General features: G+C 38.5%; 2 protein-coding genes across 10 annotated transcripts in view; both read left to right on the top strand.

Annotated features, from left to right (window-relative positions):
• Positions 1–24177, top strand: part of LOC141529218 (uncharacterized) — a 330321-nt gene that overhangs the window by 105550 nt on the left and 200594 nt on the right. The gene's annotated exons all lie outside the window — the stretch shown is intronic.
• On the top strand, positions 14589–15044 carry LOC141529355 (histone H3). The gene has a single exon (XM_074245859.1). It carries the CDS (start codon positions 14622–14624, stop codon positions 15030–15032), a length of 411 nt encoding a protein of 136 aa, XP_074101960.1. The 5' UTR covers positions 14589–14621; the 3' UTR covers positions 15033–15044.

Raw genomic sequence — 24177 nt, 5'->3', positions numbered from 1 at the left:
GAACCAGCGATGACAAGAGCATTGAATTGAAAGATGTTACTAAGTTTTGCAGTTACAATTAATATTTTAAGGGGAATTGTGAAGATTATGAGCATACCTCAGTGAATTAGGTAATGACATGATTAAACCTAGATATCACTAGAGTAAGAGTTAATTATCAGATTTTTTAGTAATGAGAATTAACTATTTCTAAATATTCAGAATGTTAATTAGTCATACTTAAGTACTTATGAATGCAGAGCACTGACAATTATGATTTATAAAATAATAAATATAACAAATCAATACAGAGAAGTCAAGTTGTGTTGAAGGTGAGTATAAAGTTAATATGATCACTGAATACACTGAGTTTTTAACAGAGAGTGAGTGATAAAGTACTTGAGTTACGGAGTGTATGAACGATAAGAACTAAAGTTGATGAGTGAAGACAAATGCTTGAATCAATTAGTAGACTAGTCGATAGACAATCAATAGTCTTATCTCGATGATCGACATTTTTCTGTAAGCGCATGTACAAGAATAATAATTACTGTTGCGCAAACGGCTAGTAGGTAGATTGCGTGTACATCAGAGTGCACATAGGTAGCAGCATTCTCGTGAAAATTGATTGCAGTTATTCACTGTGCGAGCATGAACGGTCGATAATTGCGCAACAAAAGAAGAGTCTTTTTTTCGTCTCGAGAAGTATTTATTGAAGGAAATTTAATATTGGGAGAGTTGATATTTTATCTCTTGAAATATCAACATCCTACTAAGAGAATCGAAGGTTTTCGAAAAATCGGGAATTTATTGATTTTACCGCAATTCTCGAAATTTGAGTTCTCATCAGATTTCCACATTTAAAGATCTAAAAAAGCTGGATCGATTTAATAGTATGTGTGAGAAGATCCAGTTGATGAGAAATTCTAAAGACAAATAATTACTCGGATGATTTCATAGATCGCTGTATTGGAAGATTTAATACAGTACACATGGATGATAGCAACACTAAGTCTGTCAACAGACAGAAAAATAGATTCAAGTTTCCATTTAGTCAAGGTCTGTCACAAAAAATTACTAGAAGCTTTGAAATTGCAGACTGGAAGCGAGCGTTCTATAATATTAACCCTTTCGAGTCTGACCTTAAGACCCCACTCCTGGGTCTGACTACGGACTTGCGCTCTCCCCACTACTCTCACTCGAAGACGTTTCAAGATGCTCTGACTCCAACGGGTTATGAAAGTCAGTCAGATATATACCAAATTCAAGTATAAAGTAAACCCTGAGGATGTGTCTGATGCCGTTTAAAAAATTCAGTGTAGTTGTGGTCTTTTTTGTGTCTTTATCAAATGTTATAAAGAGGAATTACAGCAAGATGATCCAGATCTGTTTGGTTGACGCTGTTTATTGTAAGACTGACACCGAAAATTTTAATCGTTCGTATTTTGTTCGGATTGACAAATTACAATTGACGGGGAAAGCACACGCTACCTAGATTAAAACTATCAGTTACTTGGGACATATGGTACGGCAGTTTTTTCAAGTTAGTATATTCCAAAAAAGCACAGACTGAAATCTCATGTTAATTTGAAGATTGTTGATAATTTGTTACTCATTTATATTAACTAGAAAATAATAGACGAATTTTTAAATATATCGTTGACGAGTTTTTTATATATTTAATTGGATATGGTTTAGTTTATTCATTACAGACTCTAAATATATAAATAAAAAAGATTTTTATCGATAAAAAAATTTCATGCGCAGTAATTATTGTAAATTAAAGACTATGTATTATATTAAAAAAAAACGTGAGGTGTCAAGGGACACCCGGATGGAATGAAGTTTACAATAGCTTACTATAGCTTACAATAGCTTACTATAGCAAAAAGTGTCGTGACAACTTTTCGTAAGAATTTTTTCCGTCTAGCCCCCTTTCGCAACGCGCCATAAGGAACTTCGTTTCAAAAATTATAGGAAATTTATCAATTTTTTTATATTTGTATTGAGTGTTTTAATTTGACATGAAAATTGTTCATTATTTATTTGCTTGTAAGCACATAGGTGCCTGATAATTGGCAACCTCGTATGTTAAACCCAGAACCAAACGATCGTGAAGCCGCTCCAAGCTCTGCAATCCTCTCCCTCCGGTGTTCCGGGAGAGGTACATCCTGGCGACTGAAGAGTTAGGGTGCATGCTCTGATTCATATTGATGACTTTACGGGTTTTGATGTCGAGATCTTTCAACTTATTTCGAGGCCATTTCAGGACCCCAAAAGAGTAAAGTAGGACCGGGACATTAATAATAATAATAATATTATTATTATTATTATTATTTTGTTATTAAATGCTCAGGGGGGTTATCCCCGGAGTCCGATTCTCCGAGGGCCCAGCTTGAGCTCCATCCGTTACTGCTGGACCACTCCGCACAACAAGGCGGTTAGTGATCACAGCAGGCCAAAGTCATTTCCCTTAAGAGACGGAGAGAACCAAGTAAAACAGCCTTCTGCATCCTAACTGCCAAGAACTCAGCTTTTGATGAACAAGCTGGAACTTTGGCAAGTGAGGATACAAAAGACAGTTTCATCCCTCCTAGGACGCCAACAATCAGGACGACAAGCTTGACACGGTAACCTGGGTAAAGTTTGCCAATTTCAAACAGGAGATCCTGATATATTTGTCTTTTGTGCTCTTCTTTGGCTGAGATGTTGTATTCAGCCGGGGCCGAGAACTCAATGACATAAATGTCACGAGTGGCCTTGTCGAAGAGCACAATATCAGGTATGTTGTGATCTATCCGCCGGGTTGTTGCAAATGGCATGTTCCAATAAATTTTGCAACTGTCATTCTCAACAACCTGGGGAATATCTCCTGGCAAATAAGGCAGCACTAGTGTCACGTCAATACCGTAGCAATGACGAAGATAGTAGTACAGTACTCTCAGGGCAGCATTGTGACGCTGGATATATGCACCTCTCGCCAGCACTGGACATGCCGACAAAAGGTGCATAAGCGTCTCCGGATGTTGTCTACACCTCCTACAGGACGTGTCCGGAAGCTGCACCTGGAGCACCTTGCTACGGTACTCAAGAGTGTTAATGACACCATCTTGGCAGGCAAATATGAACCCTTCAGTCTCGGACATCAGGCCCGCTGACTTTAAGAAGGAAGGAAAAACGTCAGCTGGATGGACAAGCCATGATCACGCACGTGTTTAAAGAACACGCTGTGCATGGACTTGTCCATCAGTTCGCCAAGGAGTAGGTTTTCCTCGGCGTTCCTGATGACGCTCTTAAATTCCTCCTTTCGGAGTTCCATAAGAGCGTTTATTTCTCCAAGACCAAGGGTTCTTGCCGCATATATTGCTGCCTTATACAAGAATGACCCCTTATGCGCATTTTCATGTTTATGTACAATTTGCATAAGAAAGTCATCCTCGTCTGCAGTGAAATTGACAACTTCGTGAGTTAAACCCAGGACCAAACGGTCGTGAAGCCGCTCCAAACTCTGCAAACCTCTCCCACCGATGGACCGGGAGAGGTATAATCTGGCGACTGATGAATTGGGGTGCATGCTCCGATTCATATTAATGATCTTACGGGTTTTGATGTCGAGATCTCGTAAATCCTTTCGGGTCCATTTCAGGACACCGAAAGAGTATAGTAAGACTGGGACAGCGAGCATGTTAGTAGCTGAGACTTTGTTTTTGCCGGAAAGTTCGGAGGACCAAATTTTCCGGAGTCTCCTAACATACTCGCTCTGGAGAGTTGTTCGGACTTCAGAGACCGCATGCATGCGGTGCTCTTCCATTCCTAGATATCTATACAACTCCCCGGCGTCTAATTGGCTTAAGACTCTCCCATCCACTAATTCGACATCATCACCAGTATCAGAGCACTTATCCCTCGCCAGATGTACGACCGCACACTTGTCCAACCCAAAAGACATTCCGACATCTCGTGTGTACTCTGCTACGATGTTGAGGGCCGCTTGTAGATGATCTTTATCAGCGCTATACAACTTCAGATCATCCATGTAAAGCAGATGGGTAATCGAATAGTTTCGATCACCCGGAGGCCCCACAGAGTACCCATGAGTTTTACGGAGAGCAACAGATATAGGCAGCAGTGAAATGCAAAACAGCAGAGGGCTCAAGGAATCGCCTTGGAAGACCCCCTCGTTTGTACTCTACAACTCCGGTTACGTGCAATGCGTTTCCACTTCCAATGTGAAATCGCGTTCGCCAGAGCTGCATTGTACGCCGAATGCATTCCACTATTTCGGGATTGACTCCCAGGCATTTGAGTAGATATAAAATCAACTCATGTGGAGTTGAGTCAAATGCCTTGCGATAGTCAATCCAAGCCATTGACAGGTTGCGTTGATAGTAGATCGCATCTTGTAAGACGCATCGATCCACTATCAGGTTCTCCTTGCAACCTGACAGGCCTCTTTTACTGCCACGTTGTTCATATATCTGTTGCCATACAGGCTCTATCTGCTGCAAGATACGGTTCTTTAAAATTTTTGTAAAAATTTTATAAACCGCATTCAAGCAGGTGATAGGCCTGAAATTCTTAGGGTCAGACAAGTCACCTTTTTTAGGTATCAGTATGGTTCGCCCTTCTACAAGCCAGTCCGGAATCGGATCGTCAGCTCTAATGTATGATGTAAATATGCGAGCCAGATGGAGGTGGGTAGAAGTAAACTTCTTCCACCAGAAGACATTAATGCCGTCTGGTCCCGGGGCAGCCCAATTTTTGCTGCCATTTAGAGCTGAACGAACTTCATCCACACTGACTGCAGGGCTCTCTTCATCAGCATTCTGTCGACGGTGTTCCCGACAGAATACTTTGAAGTCGTGCAGAGCTGGAGTGTTGGCGTTCACGTTTGGTTGATCTCCATACAACTCAGTCCAAAAGCTTCCACCCGCTCAGGTGTTGGATAATTCCCGGTAACATCGGTCTTTGGTGTCAGAAACCGTGAAGGGCTGGATCGAAACAACGAGTTGTCGACCAACCGCTTCAGCCTTTTCTCTAATGACTTTTTAGCAGCCACTAGAGCCCGCAATTTATTAAGAGACTCTTCCTTGATGACATGAAGAGTACTCTTGTTCAGTATGTGATGACGCCACCGAAGTTCAGCAGCAATGCGCCGAATTCGGGGCGTGTATGGTGTTTGAGTTGTGTCGTACTCAATCACACACTGAATGCGGGAGACCTGTTTCCGGGACATGTCAATTTTCAAGCCAAGTTGTGAGATGCGCTATTTCAACCTTGCCTCGATCGAGAGACATTGTCTCTCTCTCGGAAAAGCCGAAACTGCTGCACCATACACATCCTGGCTCACAGTGAGCAGGGTGGAATCCTCCAGGATGTTTGCACGGAGATCTTCGTTTACCGCGTCAAGCTGTTGTTGGGAGTAAGTTATCTTTTTAGATATACTTACTTGCCGTCCTACAAAGGGATTGTTGTTGTCCAAGGAGGAACGGCGTCGCTCTTGGTGTAGTTGCGCCGGAAAGGAAAGTCTATTAGACTGCCTTCTGTCCGGCACAAGCGATCTTCTATTTCGCCGAAGATGAGCGGCATAATTACGCAGGTGTTTGGGCGTAAAATGCGCTAGCTCCGGATGCATATCACTCCAAAGAGTGTGCATCCGGGCCATATAGCCGCTCACCCCCGGCTCGCTACGTTGGTAGCACACCAAGAGATCGACTCTCAGTTCCTCCGTCCACTTAAAGTAAGTCCTTAAGGCGCCAGGGTCGTCATCATTCATCGGGTCCGGCGTGCTCCTCCCACCTGATGAATGGTCCTCATCCGAAAAAGACCGGTTGTGGGGAGCACTTCTGAGTTGGTATCTTGTGGTAACTCAGTTATTTCCATGCAGTGGGTAGTTGGCCCACTGCACGGGCTACGTCGTTCGCCTACAGACCTGATGTTATGGTCTGCGTTTCCCGCGATGCGCCGCTTGAAGGCCACGTAGCAAGCATCGCTTATTATTATTATTATTATTATTATTATTATTATTATTATTATTATTATTATTATTATTATTATTATTATTAGATTTCATAGAAATCTAACTATTGCATTGGTCCTCATGAAGGAATTTTTGAAAAATTTTGCTATATTTCGACTATACTCGTCGAGCTGAGTCGGAAAATGGATATGGTTCAAAAGTGTATATATGTTTACATAACACGGCTTGTCACGACGATAGCGTCGTCAATTTACAACGGATCTTTACCAAACTCAACATAATTATTCTACATATAGATACCGAAGTGAAGTTTGTAGATGTAGTCTAGTTGAGAAGTGAGTTTTCTGCGAAAAATCGTTAGACCACTCTTAAAAATATAGCGATTGGTACACTGGATGCGAAATTTAATTCTGAAAAATGGGAATTTTTTAATTTATCCGCTATTAAAAATTTCATTTGTTATAAACAAAAAACGAAATGGAAAAAGGGTAGTGTTACGTTCTCGTAAATTTTAAATTTATTTAAAGTTTTATAAATCTATTTTAAAAATCATTAAATAATTATTTAAATCATTTAATTATTATCCGAGGTATTTCGTAACGGAAATATCTCGAGATAACAGATTTATAGAACGTCAACGCAGCCTAGTAGACTAAACAGTCTACGTTGTGGGTTTTGGACTGCGTTGATGTTCTCATAGGGTAACCTGAGATGCAACGTTACTTAAATTCATTATAAAACTCATTGTAATTATTATTGTATGATACATTCTGTCTCCAGACTTCCTCTGGAACAGTCAGTTCGAGGACTTAGCAGAGGGGGAATCTCTGCTGGTCCGAGGCTGAACCTGCCAATTCCTTATTAATAAATACTTCTTTTTTAATTGTCAATCGATTAAAATGGGTACTTATTAAAACCTTCACCCAGGGTTGAGAGCGCTTATCAGCGTTCCACCCTGGTTCCTTTACCTCGAGCGCTAGCTAGCGTTCGGGTATCGTATCCAAAAATATCCTAACTATTACCCCCAGGGTAAGAGCGCTTATTAGCTGTTCTCACCCTGGTGAAATCACCCAGAGCGCTAGCCAGCGTTCAGGCACTCTACCCATTATCTACCTGTAGGCAGGTAAAACAAAAGTAAAATATTAAAATATATTTTATTTATAAATTAAAAATGAGAATTATTAAATTATGTATATTTAAAAAGTACTTCGCGGATAAATCAGTGACATGACCCACCTGGAGTCTATCGACTTCCTAACGAGGTCAAAATCTGGACATTTAAATAAATTATTTAAATTTAAAAATTAATTACACCCAAAATTTGGGAACGTAACAGTTGTCTCCATTTTGTTGCTATGACGACAAAAATAGGAAAGATATCTAAAATTTGAAAAAGGATCCTACAAGAGGAGAAAATTTTAGTAAAATAAGTCTCAACTCCCAGAGTTGTAGCTCTATTATTTATCATTTTGATTCAACGTTGAAAGTTAAGCTCCGCGCGGCCGTTTCTGAGCCTAGGCATCCCCGCCAAGCAAGGTATGCAACACAAAATAATTTTTTTAGAACATTCAATATTAGTTTGAAAATCTGAATAAATTATAATGTCATCTAGACACTCAAAGGAACATAGTTCTGCAGAAAAAACTTTTTTAGCTTAATTTTCGTTTAAGTTATTCAATTTTTAATTAACAAATTTTCCGACACTTGAGTTTTGATAAAATCTTGTATGAAAGTTTACAAATAGTGTCTCTAATTTCTTTTTCGCTTAGGAGCTCTTGTTATATAAATAATGACGACGATTCCGTTATAAAAGTTTTTTCATTTCTTTACAATGACTTTCCAAAGTTATAAAAAATTGAAATATCCGGCTAATGTTATAGAAAAAATTTTTTTTCCCCAAATCTTCAATTTTGGTCGTTTTTGTAACCATATATTGCGTTTGGTAACTTGGCTAAAAATTTTTTAACATGAATTGTGTAAAAATTTTTTATAAACAAATAAACACATTCAATATTTTTGAAAAAAATTTTTGTTTGTCATTTTATTGTCTTAGTAAAATAATGATTTTTTAAAAAAAATTTTTTAATTGTTTATAATTGTTTTTTTCATTTATCCACCATTTAAATTATTTATTAAGAAATCATTATTTTTTTAAATCATCATTTACAATTCTCAATTTAATTAAGAAAAAAAATTTTTTTTTATCTGAATTTTCATTGTTTATTTTATAAACAATTTGTTATAAACCAATTAGCATTTTCTTTATATTTTTTTTTCCGTAGCTTTCAAAAATTACAAATACAGCCCTGTGCAAAAAAGTTGTAAAAAAAATTTTTCTCTATTTTCTATTGAATTTTGAAATACTTTACCCCATCGAAGTTGAAGCGGTCAACTATTTTATCAACTTATAAATTGTTATAACTTCTAAACTATTGATGATACGGTCTTTAACATTCAAGACGATCTTCTAGACAATTGATTAACTTAGATAATAAATTTTTTACATGTTCGACATCTATTATGGTTTAATTTTTATAAACATTTGTGTATAAAAAAATGCATTACTTGAATTTTTAGATAATTATATCTTTTAAGCTATTGAAGTTACGGCTTTTATGATTCAGGACAATTTTATAGAGTAATTATTGGACTACTTAAAATCAATTCTTATTTTTTTGTTTTAAAATTTCAATTATTAGTATGTATATATATATATATATATATTATTAAAATTACAATTGTGAAAGTGTAAGTTTTAGTGCATATAAATAAATCTTAAACGAGAAGAAAAATCATCTATTTTCATTCATAAAACAAGAAGTCCTTAAAATAAGCAGCCAAAAACATTCAATCCCATCAGCTGCAAGAAACGACCGAAGGGCCCAATCAAAAGAAGAGGCGCTGAGAGCAGCCCCTGGAATCACGGATCCAGTGATAAGAAATAATTCAACATGTAGTAAGTACATCTATTTACATAAAAATCCATTAGTCTCAAACGAAGACGTAGTAAGTTCATACATCGAAAACGTCCCACATGAATCATTAAAACAACGGAATTAAAACTTCCGTTGCGTATTCTTTAATTCGTTAGTCCAAACCTCCACCGTCTACGCTACTGCTCTAAAAACGCCCTTGGACATAACATAAAGAACACTGGTGGCAGCAGTGGGATTCAAGTACGAAGTTAAATAACTTCCGTTTGAGAAAATTTAAACTCTTTAACAATTATAGTTCGTTATTTATTTCCATTTTATCTAAATCAAGTAAAGTAAATTCACTGCTTAAGTAAATTTAAGCTTTAATTTTATTCAATCTTGACATATTTTCAATTTTATTATAGAGGCGAATTTCGAGTCTTACAAAATTTTCCTTTACATTTCCACATATTTTAAATTTTATACTTCACCAAATTTCCTTTGCCCGGAATACTTTTTCAAAAGGTTATAGAACTCTAATAATATTGTTTTACAATCGGTTTTCGACCTTAGCATACACTTTCTTTAGTAATCAAATACTACAATAAAGAATTCGCTGACACGTCTTTACTTGAGTTGGTTGACACCAAACGGAATTCGCATTCACAACTCCTGTCAGCAAAATCCATTTGACTGCGGCATTGAGAAATAAAAATTTTTTTTTGCTAACTAAGCAGAATTAATCCTAAATTTTATTTATTTTAAAATTGTGTGAAAAAAAAAATTATTTTTCACCTTTTACATTTACACTACACTGTACGAGAAGTGTGCTGTGAATCTAGCACCTCCTCTTACAAAACTCTCACAGAAGTTTCCTAGTTCTGGAAAGGTACTTTAACTAGCACTTCCCTTTACAAAAAAAACTCTTACAAAACTCTTGGGAAGGGTGCTTTGAATTTCACACCTTCCCTTGACCACACATTCACTGGGGTGCAAAAAAATTTTTACATTCGATTAATATATGTACTATTTGTATACTTGTTTTACTAACATACATTAACTGTAAGAAAACTGTAATTCCTTATCGTCGAACGATCGGATTATAATTTCGCGATTCATAGTTTTTGAATAAATCTACTGTTACGTTCCCAAATTTAGGTATAAATTCATTTAGAGTTTTAAATAATTAAGTATCAGGTTTTGACACGGTGGGTAGTCGATCGACCCCCGGTGTGTCGTCACAGATGAACTTACTATCTTATTATGATCATTACTGATTTACCATTATGGGCCCCATAAGTCTGCCCATACAACCCCCTGTGTTTCTAACCATTTCGCTTCGAAAGGCGGGAAAATGTCGTGCCCCGTCCTCCTGAAGAGCTCCTCTGAATAATACCCGTACCTGGGGTCGTTGATGGGAATAACCCCCCCCGGAGGGTGAACCTCTGGAACCTCGATTGGGACCAGCTTCCAAGCCCTGGTGATGTATGTCCAATAGGCGGGACGGTTGTTGCTGGTGAAGATGGACTGACCCGGTGGGCCTCGGCTCGTGGGTGATTTAGGCGAGTCTTCCTCAGCGGTTCGAACTACCCTTATTCGAGGTTCGATTAGTATCTCGTCGTCTGTTACTCGCACTACTGGTCTCACGGTTTGTACTACCTCCGTTCGCGGTTCGATTGGAGTTTCGGCGCCGATTGTCGGCAACGATAGGTAGAATGGCTGGGCCAAGCGACGCCGACCCTCTCGCACCGAGCGACCCGATCTTCGTGACCGTTTTCCGTGAAGCATTTACGTATAGGAAATTGGTGCTGGCCGAACGCTGGCTAGCGCTCTTGCCGAAGATTTGGGACCTGGGGATACGCTGATTAAGCGCTCACCCAGAAGGAGGGTTGGGTTGGCGAGACGCTGGCTAGCGCTTTAGCCGAAAGGTATTCTTATATGGGTTGGAACTGCTATAAAGCGCTCCGCCCCATAATAAGTATATTTGGAAAATAGATTTGGTGTAATTGGTTTATTGGATCTGGGTAGGTTCAAGTCTGAGGATGGAGCTCTCTGCACTCGAGAGTCTCTAGCTCGACTGACTTGCTCCTCGCCAGAATAAATGTTTATAAATCTTATTGTCAGCCATGTTGGTAGCTCAGGTTGCTCCTGAGAGAGTCGACGAGGCCCGGGTCCCATGCTGACGCATGATGTTTTGGTTATCCGCGGCCACGGCAACTCTCTGCCGACGCCTTATCTCAAGCGATTTCCGTTACCTCGCTGTTAGTATAACCACCAGCGAAGCAACTGATATCGCTTGGTATGCGTTCCGAGAATCATCTTAAATTAAAGTAAACGCTTTTAAATGAAAAATAAATCTTGAGAGAAAAAAAAATAAAAATCGAAATTAGGCTAAAATTCGTGGAACGTAACACTACTATTTGGGTTTATCACCGACATATACCTTTTTCGAGACTCTAGAAGGTCGATAGGTAAGAGTAGACGGTCGGGCTATCGATACGATCTGAAAAAGATAAATTTAGACTTTATTAACGACAGGGTATACCACCGCCCCCTTATTAAAACGAGATATTGGGAGGAAGACAGGAAACCCGCGAAAAAGATAATTGATAGTAAGGCTAGCGGTCCGAAAGTTTTAGAAAACGTTAAAGCAATCCCTGAACTTTATGAAAAAATACTGAAAATTCGAGAAGCCTACACCCTTATCAAGGCTCCATTAAACCTATCTACATAACCGACCCTAAATCCCGATTGCAAATAGATTTATCCCGAAAAGAGAACAAAGGTCTAAACTATCCCTTCTACCATTACTACCGTTCTAAATTTCATCAAAGCAAAAGTTTGTAACAGGGTGAATTACCCTAAATCGATAAGTCGCCGGCGATCGATAATTAGTCGACTCAGCACTGGCGCGCCCCGATCTTCGTGGTCTTCCGTTTAGTAATTAAGAGGGGGGTGGAATGGGTAAGTGCTCGGGAGTCGGAGAGTGACAAAATCAGAAGAGGTTTGATAGTCAGCCGCACCGGTCACTACTCAACGAAACAGCAGGTAACTATTTTTTTCGCACGCGAATTTTCGGAACGCTGCGATGATTTTTTTTAAGATTGTCTTTCCAATCTTTTAGACAAAATTTCTAACATTGGTTCTGTTACAGGAAAAACTGAACTTAGAGTGAGGACAATTCCCCGGAGTGAAAAAGAATCTAACAACCGGTACCTGGAGGACTCACCACGGTAGACAGACATCGTGGACGTCGTAAGACAATTACCCAGGTACATTATTTCATTCCGTGGGTGGAAGATAGACCGCGGTTTGTACTCGGTCTATCATTCCTCTTCCTTTCTTTTTTTTATTCAATAAATAGATCGTAGGACATTTGCTAGTTTTTGGATTGAGTGATTTTCATGGGGGTTTATACCCGGGGACCGCTCGATCGACCTTGCGGGGGAAGTTTTAATATCTGAAAGTTTTCAATCAATTAACTAACATCTAAGAAAATTCATTAAATTAATTTTTCAATAATTAACTGAGTAAAATTGATTGATTTTTGTCATTGAGAAAAATAGACAAATTTTTATTCGTGGAATTTTGGTCAAGCGTCAGTTTTTGTGTCGCATAAATTCCGATACCCAAGGTCAAGCAAAGACTTGACTAGCGAATGTTCTAGCAATTGAAGTTGACTATTTCGACTCGTGTCGAATTTTTATAATTGATAATTGATCAGAAAATTGTTGACAATATTTTATATTAAGAATTAATTACTAAGATTATTATATTTAGAATTTATTATTGAAAATAAGATAGATAGGAAAATTATTAAGTATTAATTGTGAAGAATATTATAGTAAGAATTTATTATTGAAAAACAATACCAATCAAAGAAAATTTATTAAGAAAATTATATTAGGAAATTTTTATCGAAATGATTATATTATAAAATTATTTTAACAAGTATAAATTTAAATAAATTAAGGGGATTAGGTCCGTGAAGGAATTAAATTAAAATTACTGACACTTAATAATTATCGGCGTGGATGTTAAGTCCAAGTAAACAGTTAATCGAGTCAAAAATTGTCACAGTAAAAGTTTAATCAGAATTAGTTAATTAAACTTATGTTAATAATTTTGAAGTGATTGAAAGATTTATATTGTGATTAAGTTAATTCAAGGCATTAAGCCTCTGGTTCTATAGAGATTAGTTCAAAGCTATTTAGAGATTGATTGTAAATTGAAAAATGTCGTTAAAAAAAAATTTACCAATGATTGAATGATTGAATATTGTAATTAAATTAAATTCATCCATTCTATTAAAATTGTAAAATCAATTAAGCGAAGTGTGGGTTATGTGTGTGAAGAATTGTATGGGTCATGCGTGATAGAGAGTGTTAATAGTGTTAAGTGCGGTAGTCCTGTGGACTTAATTTTAAGTTATAAAGTGTGTAAAGTTAGTTAGTTTTGGTCGTCCGGTGGACGTTTAATTTTAAGTTTAGTTCTAAGACAGGTGTGGGAGACCGTTTGTTCGAAAAAGCCCGTCTAGTCATTGTATCGTCATTGGTAGGTTCGTTTGTAAATATCGTTTATTTCGCAGTTATTCTCCGCTTCGTTAGATTATAAGTGTGTGAGTGAGCGCTTAAATTTGTTAAGTTTGTAAAATTTTTATTGTTAATAAATACCGGTATATTGTTAATTAAATTTTTATTATTCAACAGCACCTTCCTCCACTCTCTCTACCCTAAGATAAGTTTTCTCAGCTCTGGACCGGTTCCAGGAACCGTGATTAATAATCCTGGTGGCGCCCTGATAATTTTTATTGTTGTTAGTTTTGTTTAGTTATTTATAAAATTGATTAGGGGCTAACCTGAGCAGGTAAAACTGTTACAAGTTCAAGAAAATTCTTACAAAATTTTTTTTCGAAAATTCTTTTGCCGTTCAATTTCCTTTAAACTCTTGCTTCACTTCTTTAACTTACTCTACGCTAATTCTGCAAAAAGTAAATCTAACCTCGCGTAGTCAGTTAAAATATACGCGTAACTAGACTCCACGCTCATCTACAATTCACAAATAGATTTAATAATAAAAGAAATTGTTTTTTTTTTTTAAATCAAAATCGGTTAAAATTATTGTTGTTTGATTAAAGCATTTAAATCTTCTCTTATTCCAACCTTGAAATTGCTTACTACAAATTCACCTATCGACACTTCCTTGCTTACACTTCCGTACTCGTCACTCAGTAACCCTATACTCGCGATAACTAATCTTTCTCTCATGTTATTGTACTCTACAGCTGTTGACCTACTTACCTAGTGACCGAATAAAAATACATCGCGATTTCAATCGAGTAAAATTCAAATTTTCTTTTTTTTTTTAGTTCCTTGAATAAAAAGCTCTCTTGTAACCCTTCTTTAAATACATCACGTGTACAGAATAGTTGAATTTAGGCTGACTATCTCATACTATAATCGTGGAACTGTTTAAGGACGAGTCCGGAACATTTTTCGTCCCTTGCTCTAATAATTTCCCGTTTGGAGCTATGGAAAGAAGAACTTTCCGCGTTGATACCTCTATAAACGAGGAAAGCCTCAATACCCAAATACAAACCCTCGCTAAAGAATTACACGACGCACTCCCGTACTTCAATGGAGAAGGCCCGAATGGCGCAAAAGACTTCGAACTATTCGATGGAATCATTATCAGTCTTCGTTGAAACCCGTTGTGATACGTCTTAACTCAAGACAAATTCTTCTGCCATGGCTAGAACCAAGCAAACCGCTCGTAAGTCGACTGGAGGCAAGGCTCCTCGCAAACAACTCGCTACGAAGGCCGCTCGCAAGAGCGCGCCAGCTACTGGAGGAGTCAAGAAGCCCCATCGTTACCGTCCGGGGACTGTGGCTCTTCGTGAGATCCGTCGTTACCAGAAGAGCACTGAGCTGTTGATCCGTAAATTGCCATTCCAACGTCTCGTTCGTGAGATTGCTCAGGACTTCAAGACCGACCTGCGATTCCAGAGCTCTGCTGTGATGGCCCTTCAGGAGGCCAGCGAGGCTTACCTCGTCGGTCTCTTCGAAGACACCAACCTTTGCGCCATTCACGCTAAGCGTGTTACCATCATGCCCAAAGATATCCAGTTGGCTCGTCGCATCAGAGGGGAACGTGCTTAATTTTAATCTTAAGCGATCTTTTTAAATTCAAACTAGCCGCGGACTTTCCAAAATTATAATCAAAATCGTTACCATCTGAGGGTATTCAGTCCAACAAAAAGAGGGGTACACTTCGAAGACGAAGAATCGGAAGAAGCTAAATAACGGCATAAGACTGACCCTACGATAATCTGCAAGTGTCCATTTTGCCCAAAGGGAGAACGTCGAGATGCGTACGACCCTTTAAACGGGTCGGGCGCTCGTCAACCGGAGGCAATGGCAAGTATGGCCGTCCAGTCTCCGCCTACTTCCACGAGGGGTCCCAACAGCTATCAATCGAATTAAAGAGGCCAATATCGGAGTTTCCCGAATCAATACAACCGGTCAATATTACAAAACCCCCAAAACCAAGTCCTAGAACATCAAGCGACCATGACGGAACCAATGCCTCCCCCGAGACAAGAACAACTACCAATTCCGAACAACTTGACGTCATCACCAGGACCAATAGGCCAACAACTGATGACCGCAGCAGAGCTACGAGCACAGTCAAGGACGAACCAAAGTGCTTTACCACAGGAAGAAGTCCCACAGTCCACCTACGAAGCCCAGCACTTCGAAATGGGGATGTAAACGCACTCCTGGACACTGGCTCCGACCTTAACTTACTCTGCATCGAAGAGCTATGCGACGAGGTCCTCTGTAATATCGAAAATACAGGAGAAGTAGGAGGCATTGCTACTAGCTCAATGCTTATAACCGGTTCCATAAATCTAAAAATATTCGGAGTCAAAATCACGTTCCATCTCGTATCAGAACCACCTGGTGGTTATAAAGCCATTCTCGGAAACGAATTTTTCATTCAAGAACGCGTAACCATCTCGTTTTACTGAAACACCTTAGTAACAAAAAATAAACCTATTCAACCAATCCCGATAATTAACCCAAGAAATTTCCCAGAGCAAAAGGTCCTCGCTCTAGAAACTGGGCCAAAAATTTACGTATCGTGTAACTTACTCCTAGGCAATTATCAGCACTTCCTCATCGATACCGGGGGGGATGTATGCCTCATCAATGCATCCGATTTAAAACCCTAAGTAATTATCGACATTGGAAAAGCTAGGAGATTTCGAGAGATAAGTGATAGTACCTTCGAGACCTTAGAAGCAACTACATCAAAAATCCTCAATATCGAAGTCGAATTCCAAGTTTGTCGAGAAGATTTACCATTTCCCGGAGTGGGAATCTTAGAATACAACTTTTTCGAAGCAGAAAAGGCGGAAATCTCTTATGATAACCAAACCCTAGTTTCATTGTCTTGCCCTTCAAAACCCACACCTTTTAGCCTTGAAACAAAGCCTGCTTCAAGCTACACATTACCACCTCGTATGAAAGTAGTAATAACTGTACATATTCAAGATTTCAAGAAAAACGAGGGATACCTTCCCCAAATGAATCTTGCGAAAAGGGTACTTAGAGGAGAAGCTGTTGTCAAGGTAGATGACGGGTACGCCATTACTATTAACCTCATTACCATTAATGCATGATCATTAACCTCAATTCAAACCCGGCAGACATAGACATAGGACCACAAGCACTCGAAGAGTTCTAATTTGATAATCCTTGTTCAGAGGGGGACGAATCCGACGCCCCTTCTATAGGAAACTCCAACCGAATAACCGACAAACAAGAATTAATGAAAATTCTACTCCAGAAAATACCGTTAAATCATCTTAATAAGGATAAAAGAACAAGTTCAGAATCTTATAAAAAAACAATCACGACGTCTTTCACCTCCCCGGAGATGAAGTTAGGTCGCTCGAAAAATTTCACCTGCTGGATCGAAAATACCACCGACGAACCGGTGAGAACAAAACAATATCGATTTTCCCCAGAACATCAGGAAGAAATCGCCAGGCAGGTCGAAAATCTTGAAAAACAAGGAATAATTAGAAAATTTAACTCTCCGTACAATTCAACTTTGTGGATTGTACCAAAAAAATCTAATGACCCTTCTATAAAATAATATAGGATGGTTATTGACTTTAGGCAACTAAATAAAATCACTCGAAGGGATGCCTATCCCTTACCCCTAATGATCGATATTTTAGACCAGTTAGGCGACGCTAATTTCTTCAGCGTCTTCGATCTCGCCATGGGTTTTCATCAAAGCCCAATGCACCCCGCAGACGCACAAAAAATGGCATTTGCTACCTTAGATGGGCACTGGGAATATTGTTGCATGCCTTTTGGCCTAGAATGCGCTCCGTCTATCTTCCAACGGATGTTAGATTCCACCTTAAGCGGGTTAAAAGGGATGAAATTATTTATTTACATCGACGATTTAGTTAGCTATGGCAAAACCCTAGAAGAACATGGGGTGAGAGTTCAAAGATTATTCAATAGATTGAGAAAAGCGGGTCTCACCCTGCAACCTGAAAAATGCAAATTTCTCTGTCCGGAAGTAGATTATTTAGGCCACGTAATAACAAAAAAAGGTATAAAACCAGACCCTAAAGAGATTTCATCACTTAAGAATGCTTCACGACCTAGAAATCATACGGAAGCCAGAAAATTTATGGGACTTGCCAATTATTATCGAAGATTTATCCAAAATTTCGCTGAAAGGACTAAGCCCAAAACAGACCTTACGCGAAAAACAAAGCCGTTCATATCTCCAAATACATTTTACTTTAATAACCAGTAGCCCTTGTGTCACCTGGCTAAGGGACAGCGCGACTGTCACCGAAAGACAAGCAAAATGGCGGTCTAAATTGAGTAGATATAAATTTAATGTCTTAGTTCGTCATAAAATCACCGAACAATGCGCTGAAGGACTCTCATACAACCCAGAAGGTCGTCCCGAGCCCTTAGACAACACTCTAAATAATAATACAGAAAATACCTCCCTAGCGCTGCCCATCACAGCTGTCACTAAAACAAAAATTCTAGTAAAATACTCTCAAATGAAGAAGCGATTCAATCGGTCAAGCGCCCTGGTCGCCCTTTCGGATCTAAAAATAAACCAAGAATCAATAGCGCTCCCGAAGTCAGAGAGACAATTGCCTCTCGGTTTAGAAGAAGGGAAATGGGAAAAACGCGAGTCCTACCTAAAATAAACTAACTCGAAATTAGCAACCTCGATATAACCTCTGAAGACCCGAAACCGCAAGATATCGGAAATGAAGAACAGGGGGACGACGAAGTTTTCTTGCCAGCCTCAACTCCCGGACCCTCCACGATTAATCAGCCAGATATGGGTTAAGAGGAGGACGACGAAGATGAAAAAGACGATTAGATCGAAGGAAATAAAGAAACAATTCTCCCACAAAAACAACGATGAAGAACCCAGGAACTAGTCAAAATGTTCGATGAAATCAAAAAAAGACGACCCCCACCGGGAAATTCTTACAGGGAAAGAGCTTTAGAGAAAATGCGTCCAGAAGAAGCAATATTTAATTACACCTCTTAAGAATTAGTCAAATTGAAAAGAACTAGTTCCGAAACTGCAAAAACTATCCGCCAATCACTAAGTAAAATGCCTCCATTCTGGCGAAGCGAAGAAGATTCCTTAGATGACGTCACAACACCTGCAACTAATGTCGACGAATTTCTTCGAGACAACAGCGATAACCTTGAGAAAGTATCGAGCAGCGACATCAGTCTAGAAGAGACGGGAAGAAGCGAATATCCAAGCGAAACCTAATACCTCATCATCATAGAACCAATGCCTTCGAGCTCAGCAGACATCGTTAATACAAGAAACGTCGCCAACACACACGATGAAATAGAAAATCGACTAAATAAAAATTCTCTAACTTCACAGAATACAATTAAATCCCGATTTATAGGATATCTAGATGACGGACCCGAACCCTGAACACCATTCTTCGGAAGAGTCCTCATTCCTGATGAACTGAAGGCTATGGGTATCCGTTATGATCACGCAAGCCGCCAAATCATAGACGAAAACGGCAAGGGAATAAACGAAACGGTCGAGACCGAGTCGGCTGGCGCGAATAAAACTCTTATCGAACCGGAACAAGTAGGATCAAACGAAACATTATCCAATATAACTAAATCGACCAATCCACAAAATAATAATAACTACAAATCGTATAATAATTCCGAAAAATCCCACGATCCGGATAAAAACAAAAATAAGTCAGCAACAAGCGGGAATATAACAGTGGGAGATGATGTAGGGAACCGCTGATTCGAACCACCTTTTGTCGCCTATAACCCTCCAACTTTCGAAGAGGCTGAAAATATTTTTGCCAAAAGACGTCATCGACCAAGAATATCATCACCCTCAAGTTCAGACAAGAGTATACCGCCAAAAAGGTCCGAAATAAAAATTGAATTTACAACTAGCCCAGATGGACTTACTTACGCTCGAGACCACTTAGTGCACTTTTTAGCAGCTGATTGCGAAGTGGTAAAACCCGTAGCTAAACTGCTCCGCGACCTAAAATTTATAAACACCGACGATCTTCAAGCCTCAAAACCTACAAAAGGAGACGTATTCGTCACCAAATTAGGGCGATGTAAAATCTTCACCGTATTTATCAAAACAAAATATTTTGAAAAATTAGACCCAATCGATCTGATCGAGGGATTGAGAAATCTTCGACAGTCGATGCACAAACACGACATCCATTCATTTCGCTGTGCAAAACAAGAGGATGAATTTGGCAATTTAAATATTCAAGCCTACCTATCACACGAATTAAAAGACTGTCCGATAGCAATTACTCTGTGTAAATGGAATATTGAAGTACCGGATGAGCCCCTTCGAACAAAAATAATTGAAGGAAATCATAACCATAATAGGGGGCCACAAAGGTGTAGTAAAAACGTATTGGCGTATTCGCGAAAAATATGACTGGCCAGAAATGAAAGATAATATCTTTAATTATTTCCGAGCTTGTGAGATATGTCAGAAAAATAAACTCACGCGAGTAAAAACGAAACAACTTTTGTCCATTACTGATACACTTTGTGAACCCTTCGAAAAAATTATTATAGACACAGTAGGACCCCTACCGATGATCCCTGACGGAAACGTACACATCCTAACCATCCAAGACAATTTTTCCAAAGCCGCAGCTGCAGTTCCTCTCCCCGATATCAGAGCAGTAACTGTTGCAGACGCTCTATTAAACCATTACATCGCTCTTTACGGGTGCCCCCGAGTAATTCTCTCAGAGAAGGGCACCTCATTTACAAGCAAACTCATCCAACAACTAGCTAAAGCTTTAAAAATTCAAAGAATAACTACCTCCTCCTATCATCCACAATTAAACAGAGCCCTAGAAAGATCTCATCAGCCTTTAGTCGGCTACCTCCGGGCTTATGTAGATAAATTCAATAACTGAGATCGGTACATTCCAATGACAATGCTAAATTATAATACCACGGTACATACAGCCACGAAATTTACACTATATGAATTTTTGTACGGAAGAAAAGCCCGGAGTCCGACTCAATTTCCGGACGTTAGTAAAGCCGCATCATATAACGATTATCTAGCAGACTTAATAGTCGAATTTCCGAAATTCAACGAATATCCGCGGAAAATTTAATGAGAACTAAACACGAGTCAAAAGTCCGATTCGACAAACATATACACCCGGCAAAATTTAATGTAGGAGACCTTATATATACTTTAAAAGAACCTAAAAAAAATAAATTAGACCGTTATTATACCGGCCCATATAAGATAGTTAAAATAAACGAAATGGGGAATTTAATAATAGAAAAAGAAAACGGGAAACGGAAATTACTCCACCCGAATAAGGCTAAAACAGCCAGCCGCGAAAAATTCGGCTGAGAAGAACTTAAGTTGTTCGTTTCAGAACATATATATAGACGAAAAATTTTATTTATATAAAAAAAAATGAACACTGTACCACTTGTCCTCCTGGGACTCGGATACTTGGCATGGGGCGCAGAAGAAGTGAAAATAAAACCAATGGAAGCGAATCCGGGCCTATTATACGATCCGTTCAAGAGAATCCACCTCATCAGAGAAGAATGGCAACTAATTAGCTCAATTAACATCAAAAAACTAATGACACTGTATCCAAACTTGAATCAAAATCTATGGGAGCCTTATGGGATATGATCCTTGAAATTCAACCATTCATCTTGCATGTCGTACCTAAGGACCAACACCCACCGAGAAATATATGACGAAGTCGAACAAGCAAAACACCGGCTAAGACAGTTCCTCGAAGACCCACAACTTGAAGAATTACACCCACAGAACCTCACAAGAAGAGCACCGGGGTTCGCCTTCGTATGCTCAATTGCACGAAAATTATTCGGGACCATGGACTACAGTGACAAGGAACATATCACTGAAGAGCCAGACAAGTTATATCAAGATAACAGAGAATTAGTACACCTGTCCCAAAATAACACTCACATTATTAAGAGCGAAATCAACAAAATCCTGAAACATGAAACGAACATAACCAAGCGAATCAAAGAATTAGCCCGAACTTCAGCATCTCTACAGCAATCAATAAATGAACAAGTAACCGACCTACAAAGGACCCAATTATTCTCAATGATAGGAGATGAAAACATTCACCGGATGACTAACCACTTAAGAACTCTTAATAACGCAGAAAAAGCCATGGAGGAAATAAAGTAGGGCAAATTGACCTATTTAACAGTGTCAGCCAAACAGCTAAACCAAGCGACGGTGGACATGATCAGAAAACATCCAACTTTAAATCCACCCCAACCTCTGGACCACATGGACATTAATACGCTGACAAACGTATCAACGATAGAAACAGGAAAAACGAACGGTCACTTCCTGATAATAATAACCGTATCACTCTTCGAACAAACACCATGGCTAGCATACGAACTGAAATCATTTCCCAAGGCCGAGGAAATTGGAGACCAAATATCAACACTGATGACTCAACCTACATCAAAATATCTCGTGATAGAACCCGCATTCGAAGAATACTTTCTCGCCGAACAATACTATTTCGACAACTGCAAGCTCATTCGACCAGATATGGCCTGCCCAACCAATATCTCAACAAAAATAACTAAACTAGAAAATGAAGTAGATTGCGAAATGGAGTTACTCATGAACCCGAAAACCGAAAATCTCAGAGAATGTAACGTAAGGATAATCGAAAAATGTAAACTAACGTGGATAAAAATGAACGAGAAAAACACGTGGGCATACTCAACGTGCAAAGAGGAAAACATCCAGTGGAAATGCCAAGAACTGACAACCGGAAACATCATAATTAATGGAACCGGACTAATACACCTCCAACAAGGATGCCAAACAAATTGCAACGAATATAAAATCCGAAGAACAGCAAGAGAATCAACAAAAATAAACCTAATCGCTCCGAGCTTCAACCTGTCCCTGGAAACGTTAAACTCGAGTCTTAAATTTAACAGCGAAACTCCCAATCTACAAAAAAAATTTACAGATCCAGCTACAATCATCGACAAATTTGAACCTTGGGGTCAAGGGCTAAAAAAAACGAAGGAAAAATATCCCTAATAGCATTAGACCACCAAAAAGAAGAAACCAATAAGAAAATAACAATCGGATCGGCATCAACAATCGGAATATTATCAATCATTATAAGTGGGTTCGCCATACAAATACTCATTCGTCGATGCCTACTAAAACCTCAACAAAAAAGCAGAAACAACGAAAAGCCAGTCGTAATTGAACTGAAAACAGTCGAAGAAAAGATGTTATCACCGTCGAAAGTCAACGAATCACTTCCAGAGGAATCCGAAACCAACGAAGAAGGAAGTCCGCCGAGTAAGCAAACAACGACTGAAGATGCGCTCGAGACAGTCGAGAAACTAAAGAAGTCGAAAACATTCCGACTAAGAGACTACAAATCACCGATCTAGACGACAATCCGAACATCAACATCGTAAAACATAAGATCATTATAAAAGAATTTGTTATTCATAAATCGATGGCTCATTTGCAGAAAACTGAAAATTAATAACTTTAAACATTAATAATAAAAATCTCCTATTTATGACATTTCGCCTTACGAAATTTAAAATAGCCAAAAACGAGCCAACGGTTGTTATCAATACTTCCAAAGAAAAGAGATAGTAAAATATAAGACATACATCTATTTAATTTACAAATATTTTTACTTGATTTACAAATTTTTTTGCGACCGTAAGACTATCAAGACCGAAGATAAGATTATCTCCGGCCTTGAGGGGACGAGTGGAAACAGCACAAAATCTCGATAAGAAAATTTTTTTTTTCAAAATGTTTTTTACAAATTTCTATCAATTCCATTAAAAATCATTCTTCCATTTTACTATCACTATATCAACATATTACACATTATCTAATTACTTAATTATATTCCATACTTAATTTACATAAAATTGATATAAATAAACCAATTATACACAATTTAGATTTTTATCACATATACTTAATCAATTACATTAAAGCATATTACTATCTATTAATATTACTATTATGTCAAATTACCAAATATATACCTAACAATTTCCATATACATTAGAAAAATTTTATATTTCAGAGCTAACGCCACTCATTTTAAATTTCCTTTCAGAAATTTTTCTTATACAATACTGAATTAATATTTTAAGACGCATACGTATATTATAAAAGGTAACGTAAGCAAGAGAACAGGGAGAGTCATCTAACGGCAATTATAACAAAGCTGCTAAGTCAGTAGCTCAGTCAGTAGCACCTGCGGAGTAACTTACCAACGCCCACTCAAGCGTCACCCGGTAAGTCACGCCCACTACAGACTCATGCCGTCGTCAATGCAGATCTACGCCTACCCATCAACCACGCGTACGAGTGGATCTTCACTTGATGACTGTAATTACACGCCTCCTCACCCCTCTGCCTCTCGAAGTCTTACGTATGCCCCCATCTCCCTATCCCATTCTAAACTAAACCAAATTGAAATACAAAATTTGTTTTTCATACTCTATCGATTAAACTAAATTCTACTTAACTCGAAGATTCTCATTTCTTTTCCAAAAAAAAAAAAAAAAAAACATTTTCTTTACAAATTACTAAGAATGTACAAAAAAAAAGGGTTCTTATGATAAGATTTTTCTTTCTTACTTACTTTACACATCTAAAAAACCAATTTTCTCG

This window comes from Cotesia typhae, unplaced genomic scaffold, assembly GCF_013202065.1.
Source record: "Cotesia typhae breed Kobodo isofemale line unplaced genomic scaffold, CoteBio_Ctyphae contig_48, whole genome shotgun sequence".
Classification (NCBI taxonomy): Eukaryota; Metazoa; Arthropoda; class Insecta; order Hymenoptera; family Braconidae; genus Cotesia; species Cotesia typhae.
The sequence above is the reverse complement of the archived record's forward strand: the minus strand, read 5'-3'. Positions and strand labels throughout refer to the sequence as shown.